The 16042-nt window shown below is 23.1% G+C and overlaps 1 protein-coding gene across 1 annotated transcript in view; it reads right to left on the reverse strand.

Annotated features, from left to right (window-relative positions):
* Positions 1-1178: 1178 nt before the first annotated feature.
* Positions 1179-16042, reverse strand: part of LOC117172594 — a 20448-nt gene continuing 5584 nt past the window's right edge. Inside the window, exons 3-5 of the mRNA XM_033360678.1 lie at positions 11735-12363; positions 6832-7081; positions 1179-1644 (exon numbers count right to left, since the gene is read on the reverse strand). Coding sequence (XP_033216569.1) covers positions 1428-1644; positions 6832-7081; positions 11735-12363 — 1096 coding nt within the window. The 3' untranslated portion in view covers positions 1179-1427. The remainder of the gene's footprint in view (positions 1645-6831; positions 7082-11734; positions 12364-16042) is intronic.

A 16042-nucleotide genomic window follows, 5' to 3' on the forward strand; every position in this document is an offset into this window, starting at 1 on the left:
TTTTAGTAGAAAATTCGACTATTTGGTTGAAAAATGATGAATTTTGATTGAAATTTTTCTTTTTTGGTAAAAAATTAACCTTCTTGGTTGAAAATCCATCTTTGTGATGGAAAATTAAACTATTTAGTTAAAAGATAAACTGTTTTATTAAACATACATTTTTTGGTTAAAGATCCCTCATTTAAATTAGAAATTCATCTTTTTGGATGAAAATTGTAATATTTCGTTGAAAATCCGTTTTTTTATTAATTTTTTTACTGAAAATTTAACGATTTAATTTTTGGATAAAAATTGATTTTTTTAAACGGTGCAACTTATGGTTACAATTTTATCTTTTGCAGTTGAAAATTAATAATTTTGTTTAAAAATTCATCTCGCTGGATTAAAATTGATCTCTCGTTGAAATTTGAACTATTCCAGTTGAAGATTTATCATTTTAGTTTGAAATTCATCACCATAGATGAAAATTGAACCTTTTTTTTACTTCGTATTTTTCTTTTTTGGTAGAAAATTAATTTTTTTACTGAAAATTTAACAATTCTATTTTTTGTTGAAAGTCTATCATTTTTAATTTTAAAATTAGACTATTGGATATAAAATTTATCGTTTTTAGTTCAAAATACAACTATTTGGTTGAAAATTCATTTATTTGAAAAAAATCGTCTTTTGGCAGAAAATTCAGCTGTCTTGTTAAAAACTGAATGTTAGGAATTTGAGGCGTTTAAAATTGAATTTAATATGATAGCTACATTAATTTTCCTGAAGGAATATATTTCTACCTATTTTTGTGAAAAATCGCCAATTTTCCAATTTGCATTCAAAATATTATGTTAAATATGCTCAGAACTTTAAGTATATGAAGGTAAAATAAAAATTTGTTTGAATTATAATTTAAACGTATAGACTTTAGGGACAAATTCAAGAAATAATTTTGTTTGTTTATATTTTCCATTAAGAAATGACTGATTCTTTAATAAAGTTTAATAAATGAAGTTTTAAAAATGCGAAATGCCTGATAAACATAGAATTCTCACGTTATTTTTCTAAAATTGGAATGGACACCCTGATAAAAAAAAAAATTCCTAAGAAAAAATCGGGAAGAACTCGATGAATTTTGAAAATGAAGTTCCGTAGCCACTCAGGTCTCAATTAATTTTAAAAATCAATAAACAATTCTAAAAGAGAAAAAATATATATATGCTTCATTTCTGAAATTCCAACAATTGTTAGTAAACGATGCATGTCATTAAGTATTAATTTCACTGGAGTTTCACTTAACTAAAAACTTGATTTCTTGAAATTTTATCAGTATGTACAATTGTATCAAAAATTAAATTGTAAGTACAAAGCAATCACGAATTCCTGTAGAGTGTGAAAAAGAGGAAGTACCTGCTTTTTTACAAAGGGATTCTGGATTTTGTATTAGTTCACTGTTGAGAGTTGGTAATGGCACGTTTTAGTCTAATCGCGTGCATTATGAAGGGGAGTTTTTCTTTATCAGGTAGTTGTAGCCACTTTGTGGAACACAACGGAATCACCACATATTTCATGGCTTCTAAACTTCGGATGTAAAAGTTCCATTCTCCTTTTAACTGCATTGTGTTGATTGTGTAACCTTCTCGCGGTATATCCAAGAATAATATCCTGAAAAATAATAACTTACATAATATCGTGCTCTTTCAAATTTGCATTTTAAAGCAAATTAGATATTTTTCAGGTTTTCCAGGTCAAGAAATCAAGTTTTTTCCAAATGTGCCTCTTTTTTACATCAAATAATCAAATAACCGTTTGCTATACATATAAAAGATGAAAAATTTCATTTTTTTATGGGTCAATAATTTCGAAACAAAGCCGAATCATAATCTTTGATAATATTTTTATGAACTTGTCAAATCATTGAAATCCTTGATATTTTTTTAAGGCTTTGTGCAAATGATGGATTCTTTTTAAATTTACGTGAATTAATTGAAATTTTTTTAAGTATTTAAAATTTCTGTGAAATATTTTTTAAATCTTTTGAAATTCTTCAAAATTTTTGTAAAATCTTTGAATTTTTTGAGTTTTTAAAAATCTTTGTAAATTTTTCGAAATGTTTTAAACATTTGTGAAATCTCTCTTTAATCTTTGTTGGTAAAATCCTTTGTGTTCGTTTGAACGCATTGAAAACTTTTGAAATTGTCTAAAACCTTTCAAATGTTTGGAAATCTTTGAAATCCTGGAAATTTGTTAAATCTTTTTGAAAATTATGAAGTCTTTCGAAATCTTAGTCAATACGTTGAGATCTTTTGAAGTATTCAAAATCTTGGCGAAATCTTGAAGTTTCTGTGAAATCTTTTGAAACCTTATAAAATTGTTGTAAAATTTTTGAAATCTTTGGAATCCTTGAATTCTCTGTGAATTTTTTGAAATCCTAATGAAATCTTTGAAAAATTGGTGTGACCTTTTTCAATCTTTGTTTGTAAAAACTTTTGTGTTCGTTTGAAATCCTTGAAATCTTTTGAAATCATCTCAAATTTCTTGAAACATTTTGAAATTGTTTACAACCTTTGAAATGTTCTGACATCTTTAAATTTTTTCAAATCCTTTTGAAAATTATGAAATCTTTTTAGATTTAAGTGAATTCGTTGAAATCTTTTAAAGTACATCAAATTTCAGTGAAATCTTTTTTAAATCCTTTGAATTCCTTCAAAATTTTTGTAAAAGCTTTGAATTTCTTGAGTTTTTTTCATCTTTTTGAATTTTTCGAAATCATTATGAAATCTTTGAAGCATTTGTGAAATCTTTCTTTAATCTTTGTCTGTAAAAACTTTTGTGTTCGTTTGAAATCATTTAAATCTCTTGAAATCTTCCCATATTTCTTAAAACATTTTGAAATTGCTAAAACCTTTGAAATATTCTGAAAGCTTTGAAATCCTTGAAATTGTTTTAATTCTTGTGGAAATTATAAAATCTTTGGAAATATTATTCAATTCGTTGAAATATTTTGAAGTATTTAAAATATTTGTAAAATATTGACATTTATGTGAATTTGTCGAAATCCTAATGAAATCTTTTAAACTTTTGTGAAATCTTTCTTTCATCTTTGTTTGTGAAAACGTTTGTGTTCATTTGAAATCATTTAAATCTTTTGAAATATTCTTAATTTTCTTGAAACATTTTTAAATTGTCTAAAACCTTTTAAATCTTCTGAAATCCTTGAAATTTTTTAAATCTTTGTGAAAATTATGAAATCTTTATGAATTCGTTGAAATCTTTGAAATCCCTGAATTCTTTGTGAATTTTTCTAAATCTTTATGAAATCATTTAAAAATTTATGAAATCTTTCTTTAATCTTTGTTTGTAAAAAACCTTTGTGTTTGTTTAAAATCATTGAACTCTTTTGAAATCTTCTCAAATTTCTTGAAACATTTTGAAATTGATTAAAACCATTGGAATTTTCTGAAATCTTTAAAATCCTTGAAATATTTTAAATCCTAGTGAAAATTATAAAATCTTTTGAAATCTAATACAAATTTTGTAAAAATTTTAAAATCCTAGAATTCTTTGTGAATTTTTCGAAATTTTTGAAATACTTGTGAAATCTTTCTTTAATATTTGCTTCCAATAAACATTCTGCTCGTTTGAATTCATTTAAATCTTTTTAAATCTTTGCAGATTTCTTGAAACATTTTGAAAAAAATTTTAAAACCTTTGAAATATTCTGAAATCTTTGATATCTTTTAACATTTTTTTTAATTCTTGAAATCTTTTTAAATACTTATAAACTCTTTGAAAAACTTGTGAAATATTTCCTACGTATTTTGTGTTTATTTCAAGTAACTAGAATATTTGAAACTTTTGTGAATTATTTAGAAATTTTCTAAAAAAAAATGGGAACTCGTTTAAAATCTTGGAAATGTTTTTTTTTTCATTTTGTATTTTTAGCTCTTTTTGTAATCTTTAAAATTCTTGAAATATTTTGAAATCCTTATGGATTGTTTGAAAAAATTGTGGAAACTTTCTGAAACCTTTTGCATTTTGTATGAATTTGCAATCATTAAAATACATCGAATCTTTGTGAAATATTTTTTAATTTGGGTAAAATTTTTTAAACCTTTGTAAAATGCTTTCAAATATTTTGAAATATTTATATCTTTGAAATTTTTGTGAAATCTTTTTTTAATCTTTGTTTGTGGAATCTGCTGTGTTAGTTTAAAATCTAGTGTAATTTGATATCTTTGACATTCTTGAAATCTTCTGAAATCCTTATGAATTCTTGGAAATATTTGTGAAATCTTTTTGAAATCTTTTGTATTAGTTTAAAATCATTCAAATATTTGAAATACATTGCAATCTTCTAAAACATTTTTAAATCATTTAAAATCTTTGAAATGTTTCGAAATCTTTGAAATCTGGTGTACTGCGCCAGTCTTAAAATATTTAAAATATTTAAATTGATATACCAAATATAATATGTATATCTTTCAAAATTTAGAAATAAAGAAACTTTTTATGAATTTTAAAAGGTTTAAAGATAAAAAACATTCTTGAAATTTCTTGGAAAATTTCAACTGATTTTATATTTTGAAAAATACATTTTAAGAGAAAATTGACAAAGATTTCAAAACATTTCAAATTATTTACTAAAAATTTGGAAAAGAATGTGTTCGATTTTAAATGAATATTTTTTAATCAGTGAGATTATAAAGTTTTATAAACAAATCGAATAAATATAAGAGACATTTAGAAGCTTTAAGAATATTTAAAATTCAATTAAAAAATCAAGTTAATAAAAAATGGTTAAGCTTGTTAAAGACTTTGAAACATTTCACGATAATAAAAAAATTGTCTTAAAATTCATGGGTGAATTTACTGATTTTCTATTTAAAAAAATTAATTTTAAGATAATATTTAATAACATTTTTAAACATTTCAAAAGGATTGAAGGCATTTTAAAAAATTTTTTAGAATTTAAGGACATTTTTTAGAAAAGTTCGAATGATTTTAAAAGATATTTAGAAGCTTTAAAAGTATTTGAAATGGTTAAAAAAAATAATTCGAAATTTGAAAATATTTCCAACAATTTTTAACAAATTGTAAATTTTTGAAGATTTCGAAAGAAATTTGTTTGAAAGACTTCAAAAAAATAAACTTTTATTTAGATTCCTGGGAAAATTTTTAATGACTTTTTACTTTGAAAAATGATTTTTTAAAGAAAATTTAAAAAGGTATTGACACATTTCAAAAGATTTTTACAAATGTCGAAAAAATCTGGAAGATTGAAGCGCAACTTTTATAATTTCGAAAGATCTTTCAGAATTTTAGGAATAGTTTGAGTCAGTTTAAAAGATATTTTTCTTCTAAACTTATGCAAGTCCTAAATATTTTTTAATCTGACTCAAAAGTTTTCAAAAATTATGCGAAACCCTGAAAAATAAAAAATGATACTTTTTTATTCAAAATTATTTATCTTCTAAAATTAGAATTTGGTTGAAATTTTTTTCTTTCATGACTGGAAAATCCGCGATTTTGATGAAAATGAATCTTCTTTGGTTAAAAATGCAACTAGTGTAAAATTAATCTTTTTTGGCTAAAATGAAAATTATATTTATATAATTTTAAAGCAAATAAACAGAAAAACTTTTTTAAAAAGTTATTCGAATCCTTTCTAGTTAAAAATTCAAATAATTGGTTAAAAGTTAAATTACTTTGTTAAAAATTCCCTTGTTTGGTTGAAGATTCATAATTTTTGTTGCAAATTCGTGTTTTAGGGTTAAAACTTAAAATCTTGGAGAAAATTCGTCTATTTTGAAAAATAGTTGATATCAAAAAAATTCCTTTTATGGTTGATGATTTTAATTCTAATTTTGAGTTATTTTGAAAATTTAAAAAAAAATTTGAATAATTTAAAAAGATATTTAGACATTTGTTTTAAATTTAAAAAATAACGTAAAATTTGAAAATATTTCAAAAAACTGAAAACAAAATATAGGTCTTTGAAGATTTCGAAATAGTCTTGAAGATTTAGTTTAGATTATTTAGATTATTTAGTTTGAACAATTACATTTAAAAGAACAAATAAAAAGATTATAAAACATTACAAAGTATTTCTGAAACTTTCAAATAAGAACATGAAAGGTTAGTAAAGTATTTTTTTTTTAATTTTCCAAGCGTCAAAAAGGCCTATATATTTTTTTAGCTGACTTGAAACTGTCTTAAAATTTTGTAAAATCCTGTAAGATAGCAAAAATGCTTAGACATTTTCTAGATACTTTTTAGACAAATCTGAAATCTTCAACATTTTGTTTTATTTTCTTGAAAATCTTAGGAAAATTATATTTATTTAATCTTAAAGCAAATAAACACAGAATTTAAAATAATAAATGTTTCGTTTTGTATTGAAAATTATTTTTCTCTCAAAATTTTCTTGATTGGTTGAAAATTCGTCTTTCTTATGAATTCAATTGTTTTAGATTAAAAATTATTAATTATTTTATTAAATTTTAATATAAAACAAAATTTTAATTTCAATTAAACATTATTTAAAATATTTTTAGATTGAGATATTAATAATTGCATTTTTCTTTGAGAATTCATCATTTTGGTAGAAAATTCGCCTTTTTTTATGCAAAATTAACTTTTTTGTTGAAAATTTATATTTTCGGGTCAAAATTTAAACTGTTTTGAGGAAAATTCATCTCCTTTTGGAAACTGTTCAACCTTTTTGTTATTGAAAATGCAACTGGTTAAAAATTAATTTGTTGTTGTTGAGGATTCAACTATTTTGTTGAAAATTGTTCGTTTTCGATGAACCTAGAAAAAAAAAGGATTTCAAAAAGAAAAAATACTTACGCTTGACATTCTTCAGATATGGAAATATCTTCTAGAAAATCAATTGATTTCTTCGAATAATCTTCAGTCTTGTTTAAAGGTACATTGTAATTTTCTGCATTTTCAGCATTCTCCATCCATTCTTCATCTTGAGTATTTTTAGGAAGTTGATTTTCTTTTTGAGAATTATCCAAAAAATTATCGCTTTCCTTACTTTCCTGATTTATAGCTACAGGCGAACCATCTTGTATTTTGAAAACTACAACGTGATCTGAAAAAATTTTTTAATTTAAAAATTTGATTTTTATTTAAACAATTAATTTATTTCTAACTTAAAAGATGATTTTTCAACTAATATGATAAATATTTAATTGGAATACGTGAAGTTTCAACCAAAAAAATGAATGTTCTACAAAAAAAGGATAATTTTTCACAAAGTTCAGAAATTTGCAAACAACTACTTCACTTTCTAAATAAAAAATATCAGTTTTCAATTAAATAGTTGACATTTTATCAAAAAATGATCAATTTTTAACCAAAAATAGAATGGTAAAATTTTCTGTTAAAAATCTAATTCTTAAAGAAAAAACAGATTTTAAGCAAAATATTTTTATTTTCTACTGGAATAGTTAAATTTTTAATTAGAAAAATTGATTTTTATTTCAGTAGTTAATTTATTTCCAACCTAAAAAATGAAATTTCGACTAACATGATAAATATTTAATTGGAATACGTGAATTTTTAACAGAAAAAATGAATTTTCAACTATAAGGATTCATTTTCTACAAAAAAGGCTAATTTTTCACAAAGTTCATAAATTTGCAATTAACTACTTTACTTTCTAAATAAAAAATATCAGTTTTCAATTAAATAGTTGACGTTTCAGCCAAAAAAGATAAATTTTCAACCAAAATACAATGGTTAAATTTTCTGTTAAAAATCTAATTCTTAAAAAAAAACGGATTTCAAGCAAAAAATATATATATATTTAAGAATAAATTTTTAATTTAAAAATAGGTGAAATAAGAGACAGTTTTCTTACGAAAAAGGAGGGAAATAAGAGAGGTTTAAGGTTTATTTTTGCATTTAGAAAAAAAGAAATTTTTTTAACGATTATTTTAAAGATTTCTGCCATTAAAGAATAAATTTTTGTTTTAATTAGATATAATTAGGCCATTGGAAATACATTAAAGACGATATAAACAAAAAACCGAGAAAACATAAAATTAGTTGAAGTACTAATTTTTGTACGTTTTAAATCGTTCTCATAATCAAGAAGGTTTCCTCTTCTAAAAATTCCTACATTAATAATTAAATTGTGATCAGTGTTTTTATTCTAAATTGGAAACAACACTCTTCAATGCTCCCAAATTCAAATTGAAAATAGTACACGTTTGAGAGCTTCAAATATTTTAAACCGTATGATCACTTTCCTGAATTTTTTATTTCGCAAAATTAAAAACAAATTATTTAAAAATATGCTGTAATAAAATTTTCAATATTAACAGCTCGACAGATTCTTGAAACGAAATATCCTGAAACTCTTTGAAATCTTTTAAAATAACATAAAATCTTTCAAATCCCTTCAAATAAAGTTTAACTTGACATGCTCAGAGCAAAAGCGAACTAAAAAGAAAAAGTGCAGAAAAGCGATGTAAAAATACGCGAAAACAAAAACGACCTAATAATTAGCAAGAGGTAAAACGACACAAGAATGAAGGGAGATACTTAAGTTTCCACTTGAAAAAATAATTTTCAACCCGAAAAAAATGCGAATTTTGAACCAAATACATGAATTTTTTAATCAAATTGATGAATTTTCAAACAAACAAAAACTTTTCTATCCAAAAAAATGAATTTACAACTAAGAATATAATTTTTCGAGAAAAAAAAATTCCCAACAAAACTGCTCAATTTTCAACTTTAGAAACGAATTTTAAGTTAAAGCAAAAACATTGAATCAAAAATCGACTAGTTGAATGTTTGAATAAAAAATGGAATTTTCAACAAAATAGTTCAATTTTCAAACAAAGAAATTAACTTTCAAATGCAAAAGTTAATTTTTTAACAGAAAATGTGACAGTTAGATTTTAAGTTCAAAAAATTAATTTTGAATAAAGAAAAAAAGTCGAATTTAAAACAAAGGTAACTTCTCCACCAGTAAAAAAAATTATTACCCGCAAAAAAACGTTTTAACAAAATATTTAAATTTTCAAGTAAAAAATGTAATTTGAAAACAATTAATTGAAGTTCAAACCAATAGTTTTCTACTGGAAACGTAAATTCAAAATTTGAACAAAACATATTAGTTTTCATCGAAAAACGGTTACATTATTAGTTTAAAAAAAATTATAAGAACAAATAAAAAGTTTTCAGCAAAATGGTTTAATTGTCAACAAAATACATCAACTTTCAACCGAATAGATTAATTTTCAACTAAAAAGATCAACTTTTATAGGAAGATGAAACGTTTAATCTTTATCTAAAAACATAATCTCAAAAAGATATATAAATACAGATATAAATATAAGATATAAATACAGAATAAATGAATTCTCGATTAAAATAGATGAATTTTTAAAAAACAAGAATAATTCTCTACAAAAAAAATGATTTTTTAACTGAGAAAGGTCAATTTTCAAGCAACGAAATTTCAGCAAAATTGTTCAAGTATCAAATTTAAAAAATATTCAACCGAAGGTGATACATTTCAGGGTTTAGTATACAAGATTAATTTTTAGCAAACAAACACTTGAATTCTCAACAAAATAGATGAATTTTCAACTGAAAACGGTCAATTTTCCAGCAAAAAAAAAAACAAATTTCGATTCAAATAGTTCAATTTTAAATGAAAAATGAAATAAATTTTCAAAAAAAAGTTAAATTATCAATAAAAAAATTAATTTTTAACATCAAATATCAATTTTAGACCAAAAATTAAACAGATAAATTTTTAATTTAAAAAATCAATTTTGAACTTCAAAAAAAACAATCGAATTTACAACAGAATAGTTAAATTTTTAAAAACAGAAGTGAATGCACAAACAACAAGAATAATATTCCAATAACAAGATGAATTTTTTACCAATGAAATTAATTTTCTCTAAAAACGACGAATTTTGAAGCAAACACGGAAGCAATTTTCAACTTTAGAAATAAATTTGTATCTAAAAAATAAGTATTCAGTCAAAAATGGAATAGTTAAATTTTCAAAATAAAAATTGATTTTTCAACAAAATAGTTTAATTTTCAACGAAAGAAGTTAATTTCCAATTAAAAAAGATACCTTTTTATCCATAACTGGAATAGTTAAATTTTCAGTTAACAAAAAATAATTTTAAAAAAATCATTGTGTTTGGGTTAAAATAGAATTTTGTTTTAGTTGGAATTTTGGCAATTTGGTAAAAAATGATCTGTTTGAAAATTCTTCTTTCCGTTTGAAAATTAATTTTTTCCTTTTTTATTAATTTTTTTTATTGAACATGTATTAATTCCTTTTTAAAAATAATTTATCTTTTTTAATTAAAATTCAAGTATGTATATGCTTAAAAATTCATCTCATTGGTAGAATATTATTCTTGTTGTTTGTGCATTAACTTCTTTGTTTAAAATTCTAATTATTCTGTAGTAAATTCGATTGTTTTCTTTTTGTTCAAAATTAAATTCTCGCATTTTAAATTTTACTGATTAATTTTTCGTTAAAAAATAAATTTTTCAGTTGCAAACTCATTATTTCCGTCAAAAATTAAATTTTTTAAACTAAAAATGTAACTATTACATTTTTGGTTACATACTTTTTTTGTTAGTTTTAATATTCATTTTTACGTTGAAAATTTGACAATTTTGTTGATTTTTTTACAATTTTTTTTCAGCGGAAAATTCTTCTTTTTTAGTAGAAAATTATTTTTCTGGTTTGAAAATTCATCAATTTTGGTAAAAAATTCATTCTTTTGGTTGACCATTTAATACCTTTATTGAATATTCTATTCTTTTTGGTTAAAAAAAACATTTTTTAATACTTAAATTTAAACCGTGTCATTTTTTATTAAAAATTTATCTTTTCTAGTTAAAAAGTTATATATTTTTTCGTTCAAGATTGAACTATTTTAAAAATTTTTTTTGGTTTAAAAATGGACTGTTTTTAGTTAAAAGTTCATGTTTTTTAAATTAAATTATTCTTCGTGTTTCAAAAAGCATCTGTTTGGTTAAAAATAATTTATTTTCTCTTTTTGAAAATTCTAATATTTTGTTGAAAATTAATTTTTGGAATTAAACAATTTAACTGTATTATTTTCGGTTGAAAATGGATTTTTTAAATAAAAGAATTTTTTTGCAAGGAAATTCATCTTTCTCAGTTAAAAATTTATCTTTTTTTGGGTAGAAATTTATTCTTCTTTTTTAAAGTTAATCTATTTTAATTAAGAATTTATTTTTTTCGTTGAAAATCCATCTTTTTAGTAAAAAATTTTTTCTGTTGATATATGTTTAGATAAAGATTAAACATTCAATTTTCCGTTAAAAATTGATAATTTAAATTAAAAATTCAATTATATGGTGGAAATATTTTCCTCTTCGCAACAAATCTAATGATTCTATGGTAACTCAGGATTTTAAAACCAGAATAAATTTGGAGATCGTCATTTTAGCAGTCGGGTTTTACCTCTTGCTAATTCTTAGGTCGTTTTTGCTCTCGCGTGTTTTTACTTCGCTTTTCCGCACGTTTTTTTTTTAGTTCGCTTTTGCTCTGAGCGTGTCATTTATACCCTAAAGTTCTCTAAAAACTCGCTAAAATCCCATAAAATACCTTGAAATCTTTGGAAATCGTAAATATCCATTTAAATATGTAAAAATATGTCATAGTTTTATATTTCTCAATATCAATGCCGTAACATTTGGTGGATATTAAAAATCTGTTGATCCTTACCAATAAAATGTCCGAATTTCGTTCCCACTTTCGTCTTCACAAATTGAGAACCGCCCACTGCGATATTGAGTGCAGGCAAAAGCGGAAAAGTCCTCGAATTATATTGATTCCAGTCAAAGAAATCGTCGGGCTTCTTTTCCAAGGGACAAGGTCCTTCATATCCTAAATGAATAGTCTTGACAATTTGATAAAGCTTGACAATACGGCTCTTCGTGTCAGGAGTCATAAACTCAGTCTCGGTATTTTGTGCGAAAACTCTACCTATTAATTTTGCAGAGTAACAGTCGAGGATTGTCAGATTGTGGACCAATTCTGTGAGTTTTTCGAAAGTTGGAACGAAATTGTTGGCCATGATTAGCTCCCGAATTGTGTCCCAAAATACGGGTTTGTAGTCACTCATCGCCATGGCCGAGACGAAGGGAGTTAAATGTTTTGGATCTGCATTTATGATTAAATCTTGTTGCTCGAAACATTTCGTTGCAAGATAATCTAGGAGTGGAGCCTGATCGTGACCGATTCTTACTAATTTTCTCAGCGTTTCGGCTCCTTTTTCGAAACTCAGGCCTTCTTCTATTATTACTGAATTCACGAGAGCGTCGACCAGGTGCTCGTTATAAAATGGCTTTGTTCTGTTGAAAAAGATGGTTTTTTTTTTTTTATTAATTAGAAAATTGGCGTCGTACCAATTTCTTTTCAGATGGACAATTTTTCCAGATATGGGCCATCCACAAACTACGTTAGAACTTTTCCATTTATAAACTCTTTTAAATAAAATTAGAGGGTCTCTACTCCAATCCTAGAAAAAAATGTTCTGACAATTTCAGGTTTTTTCCAGGTATCTCAAGTTTTTTCTAGGTATATAATTTTTCGCTAGTTTTTTTACAAATAAATGTTTTTAGTTTCTAGGAATTGAATTATTATTACAAGATATTCCTAAACATTTGAGCACGATAGGCTAAATAAATAATTAAATAATGCAAAAAGCATCATTAATCATTTCTTGAATTTGTCTCTGAAGTCCATGAATTTGAATAAAAACTCAAACATATTTTTATTTTATAACTTGTTAAGCAGAAATCTGAATTTTCAAACAAATAGATGTATTTTGAACTAAAAAAGATCAGTTTTTAATCTAAAATGAAACTTTTACCAAGTAGTTTTATTTTCGACAAAAAAGATGAATTTTCAAACAGGAAGATTAATTGTATACCAAAAAAGACGATTTTCAAACAAAATATATGATTTTTTTTACGAAATAGTTGACTTTTTAAATAAAAAATAAAATTTTCCCTTCAAATAGTTGAATTGAAAACTAAAAAAGCTCCGCTTTCAAACTATAAATAGAATTGTTACATTTTCAGTTTCAAAAATTAATTTTTCTGAAAAAATTATCAACAAAGTACATAAATTTTCATTATTTTTAACTATAATATCATGAATCTTGAACTACAATTGATGAATTTTAAACCAAAAGGATGAATTTTCAACTAAAATGATGAAATATTAAACTGTATTAGATAACTTTTCAACCAAAAACATAAATTTTCCAATAAAATTATGAATTTTTGATTGGAATACTTAAATTTTCAAAAAAGAAGATTAAATTTCTATGAAAAAAAAGAAAATTTTTAAGTCAATTTCATGAATTGTCTACAAAAAAGTTGAATTTTGAAATAAAAAGGATCAATTTTCAACCAAAAATGGAATAGTTACATTATCAGTTTAAAATCAAATTTAATCAAACTGTTGAATTTTCAACTAAAATTATGAATTTTTAACTTTAATAGTTAAATTTTCAACTTAAAAGATAACTTTTCAAACAAAAATCTGAATTTTCAAACAGATAGATGAATTTTGAACTAAAAAAGATCAGTTTTTAATCTAAAATAAAACAGTTTAGTTTTCAGTTAAGAAAATTATTTTTCTCCACCGAAAAAAACAGACTTATTTTTAAAACAAATATAATTTAACTTTTCACCAAGTAGTTTTATTTTCAACAAAAAAGACGATTTTTAAACAAAATATATGACTTTTTTTACGAAATAATTGAATTTTTAACTAAAAAATCAAATTTCCCTTTTAAATAGTTTAATTGAAAACTAAAAAAGATCCGTTTCCAAACCATGAATGGAATTGTTACATTTTCAGTTTTAAAAATTAATTTTTCAAACAAAATTATCAACAAAGTAGATAAATTTTAATTTAAAGTGATAAATTTTTATTATTTTTAACTTTAATGTCATGCATCTTTAACTACAATTGATGAATTTTAAACCAAAAAGATGAATTTTCTACTAAAATGATGAAATATTAAACTGGATTAGATACATTTTCAACTAAAAAGATAAATTTACCAATAAAATTATGAATATTTGATTGGAATACTTGAAGTTTCAAAAAAGAAGATTCGTTCTCTATATAAAAAGAAGAAGTTTTTAAAGTAAAAAACATGGTTTCTCAACAAAATAGTTGAATTTTGAATTAAAAAGGACCAGTTTTCAACCAAATAGTTGGATATTAAATTAAAAAAGATCATTTCTCAACAAAAAATGGAATAAATATATTATAAGCTTAAAAAAATGAATCAAACTGTTGAATTTTCAACTTAAAATATGAAGTTTAAACCAAATAATTGAGTTTTGAACTAAAAAATATCAATTTTCAACCAAAAATGGAATAACCATTATTTTTTAAAAATATTTACACTTTAAAACAAAGCGATGAATTTTTAACTAACGTAAAATAATGCAAAAAACATAATTAATCATTTCTTGAATTTGCCTCTATTCAAACACATTTTTATTTTATCTACTCATACTTAAAATGTTGCACTATATTAAATTCAATTTAAACCGCTTCTGATTCCTAATTTTTCAAGCAGAAATCTGAATTTTTAAACAGACAGATGAATATTTAAATAAAAAGATCATTTTTAAAAAAAGAATAAAATAGTACAATTTTCAGTTAAAAAAATATATATTTTTCCACACAAAAAAAAAGATTTATTTTTAAAACAAATTTAATTTAACTTTTCACCAAGTAGTTTTATTTTCAACTAAAAAGATGAATTTTCAACTAAAGTGATAAATATTTAAATGCGTCTTGTTTGAAAATTATTGATTAATTTTCAAACAAGACGATTAATTTCCAAACAGGAAGATTAATTTTATACCAAAAACGATGATTTTTAAATTTTTTTAACGAAATAATTAAAATTTTAACTAGAAAATAAATTAAACTGTATTATGATTTTAAAATTTTTTTAACGAAATAATTAAAATTTTAACTAGAAAATAAATTCAACTGTATTATACAAAATTCGTATTTTTCGACTTCAACGTTTTACGATTTAGTTAATAGTTCAAATATTTCCTTAAAAATTCGAATATTTGGTTAAAAACTTCACTATTTTATGAATAGTTTAATTATTTTGTTGAAAATTCAACTTATCGTTAAAAATTAAATTATTTTGTTGAAAATTCAACTATTTTGATTAAGTAATTTTTTTGGTCAAATAATCAACTATGTTATATTGAAAGATCATCGTTCTGTATAAAAAAAATTTTTTTCTTGGTTAAAAATTAACTTTCTTGCTGCAAAGTTAATTATTGTGTTAAACATTCCACTGTTTTGTGAAAAATTCAACGAAATAAAACAAAATCGTCCTTTGGCATTGAAAATACCAATTTGGTTCAATGTTCAACCATTTGTGTAAAAATTTAATAATTTTGTTCAAAATTCCACTGTTTGGTAAAAAATTTCATTGTTTTGTTAAAAATTCAACAATATTGTTAAAAATGTAATAACTTTATGAAAAATCTAAGTATTTTGTTACAAAATTAACTCTATTGTTAAGAAATCAACTATATTGTTAAAAATTAAATTATATTGTTGAAAATTAAATTATTTTCTGGGAAATTCAACTATCTCGTTAAAGTAATCTTATTTGATCGAAAATTCTTCTTTCTTTGTTAAGAAAGTGACTTTCTTGTTGAAAATTCAATTTTATTATAAAAAATTCTTATTTTTTAATCGAAAGTTTTACTATTTGGTTAAAGGTTCAAATAATGGATTTAAAATTCCAATATTTTATTAAAAATTCAATATATATATATATATATATATAATTAATTAAAAATTTGTCATAAGGACAACCGCAGGATTTCGCCGGGAGCGGGTGCTAATCTGAAAAATTGCACCCTCTGGTTTCGGTGGGTGTTCGACAGTAACTGGAGGGACACACACACACACACACACACACACATGTGTATATATGTGTATATATATATATCTGACCCATCTCGACTC

The sequence above is a fragment of the Belonocnema kinseyi genome, chromosome 5 (genome assembly GCF_010883055.1).
Source record: "Belonocnema kinseyi isolate 2016_QV_RU_SX_M_011 chromosome 5, B_treatae_v1, whole genome shotgun sequence".
NCBI lineage: Eukaryota > Metazoa > Arthropoda > Insecta > Hymenoptera > Cynipidae > Belonocnema > Belonocnema kinseyi.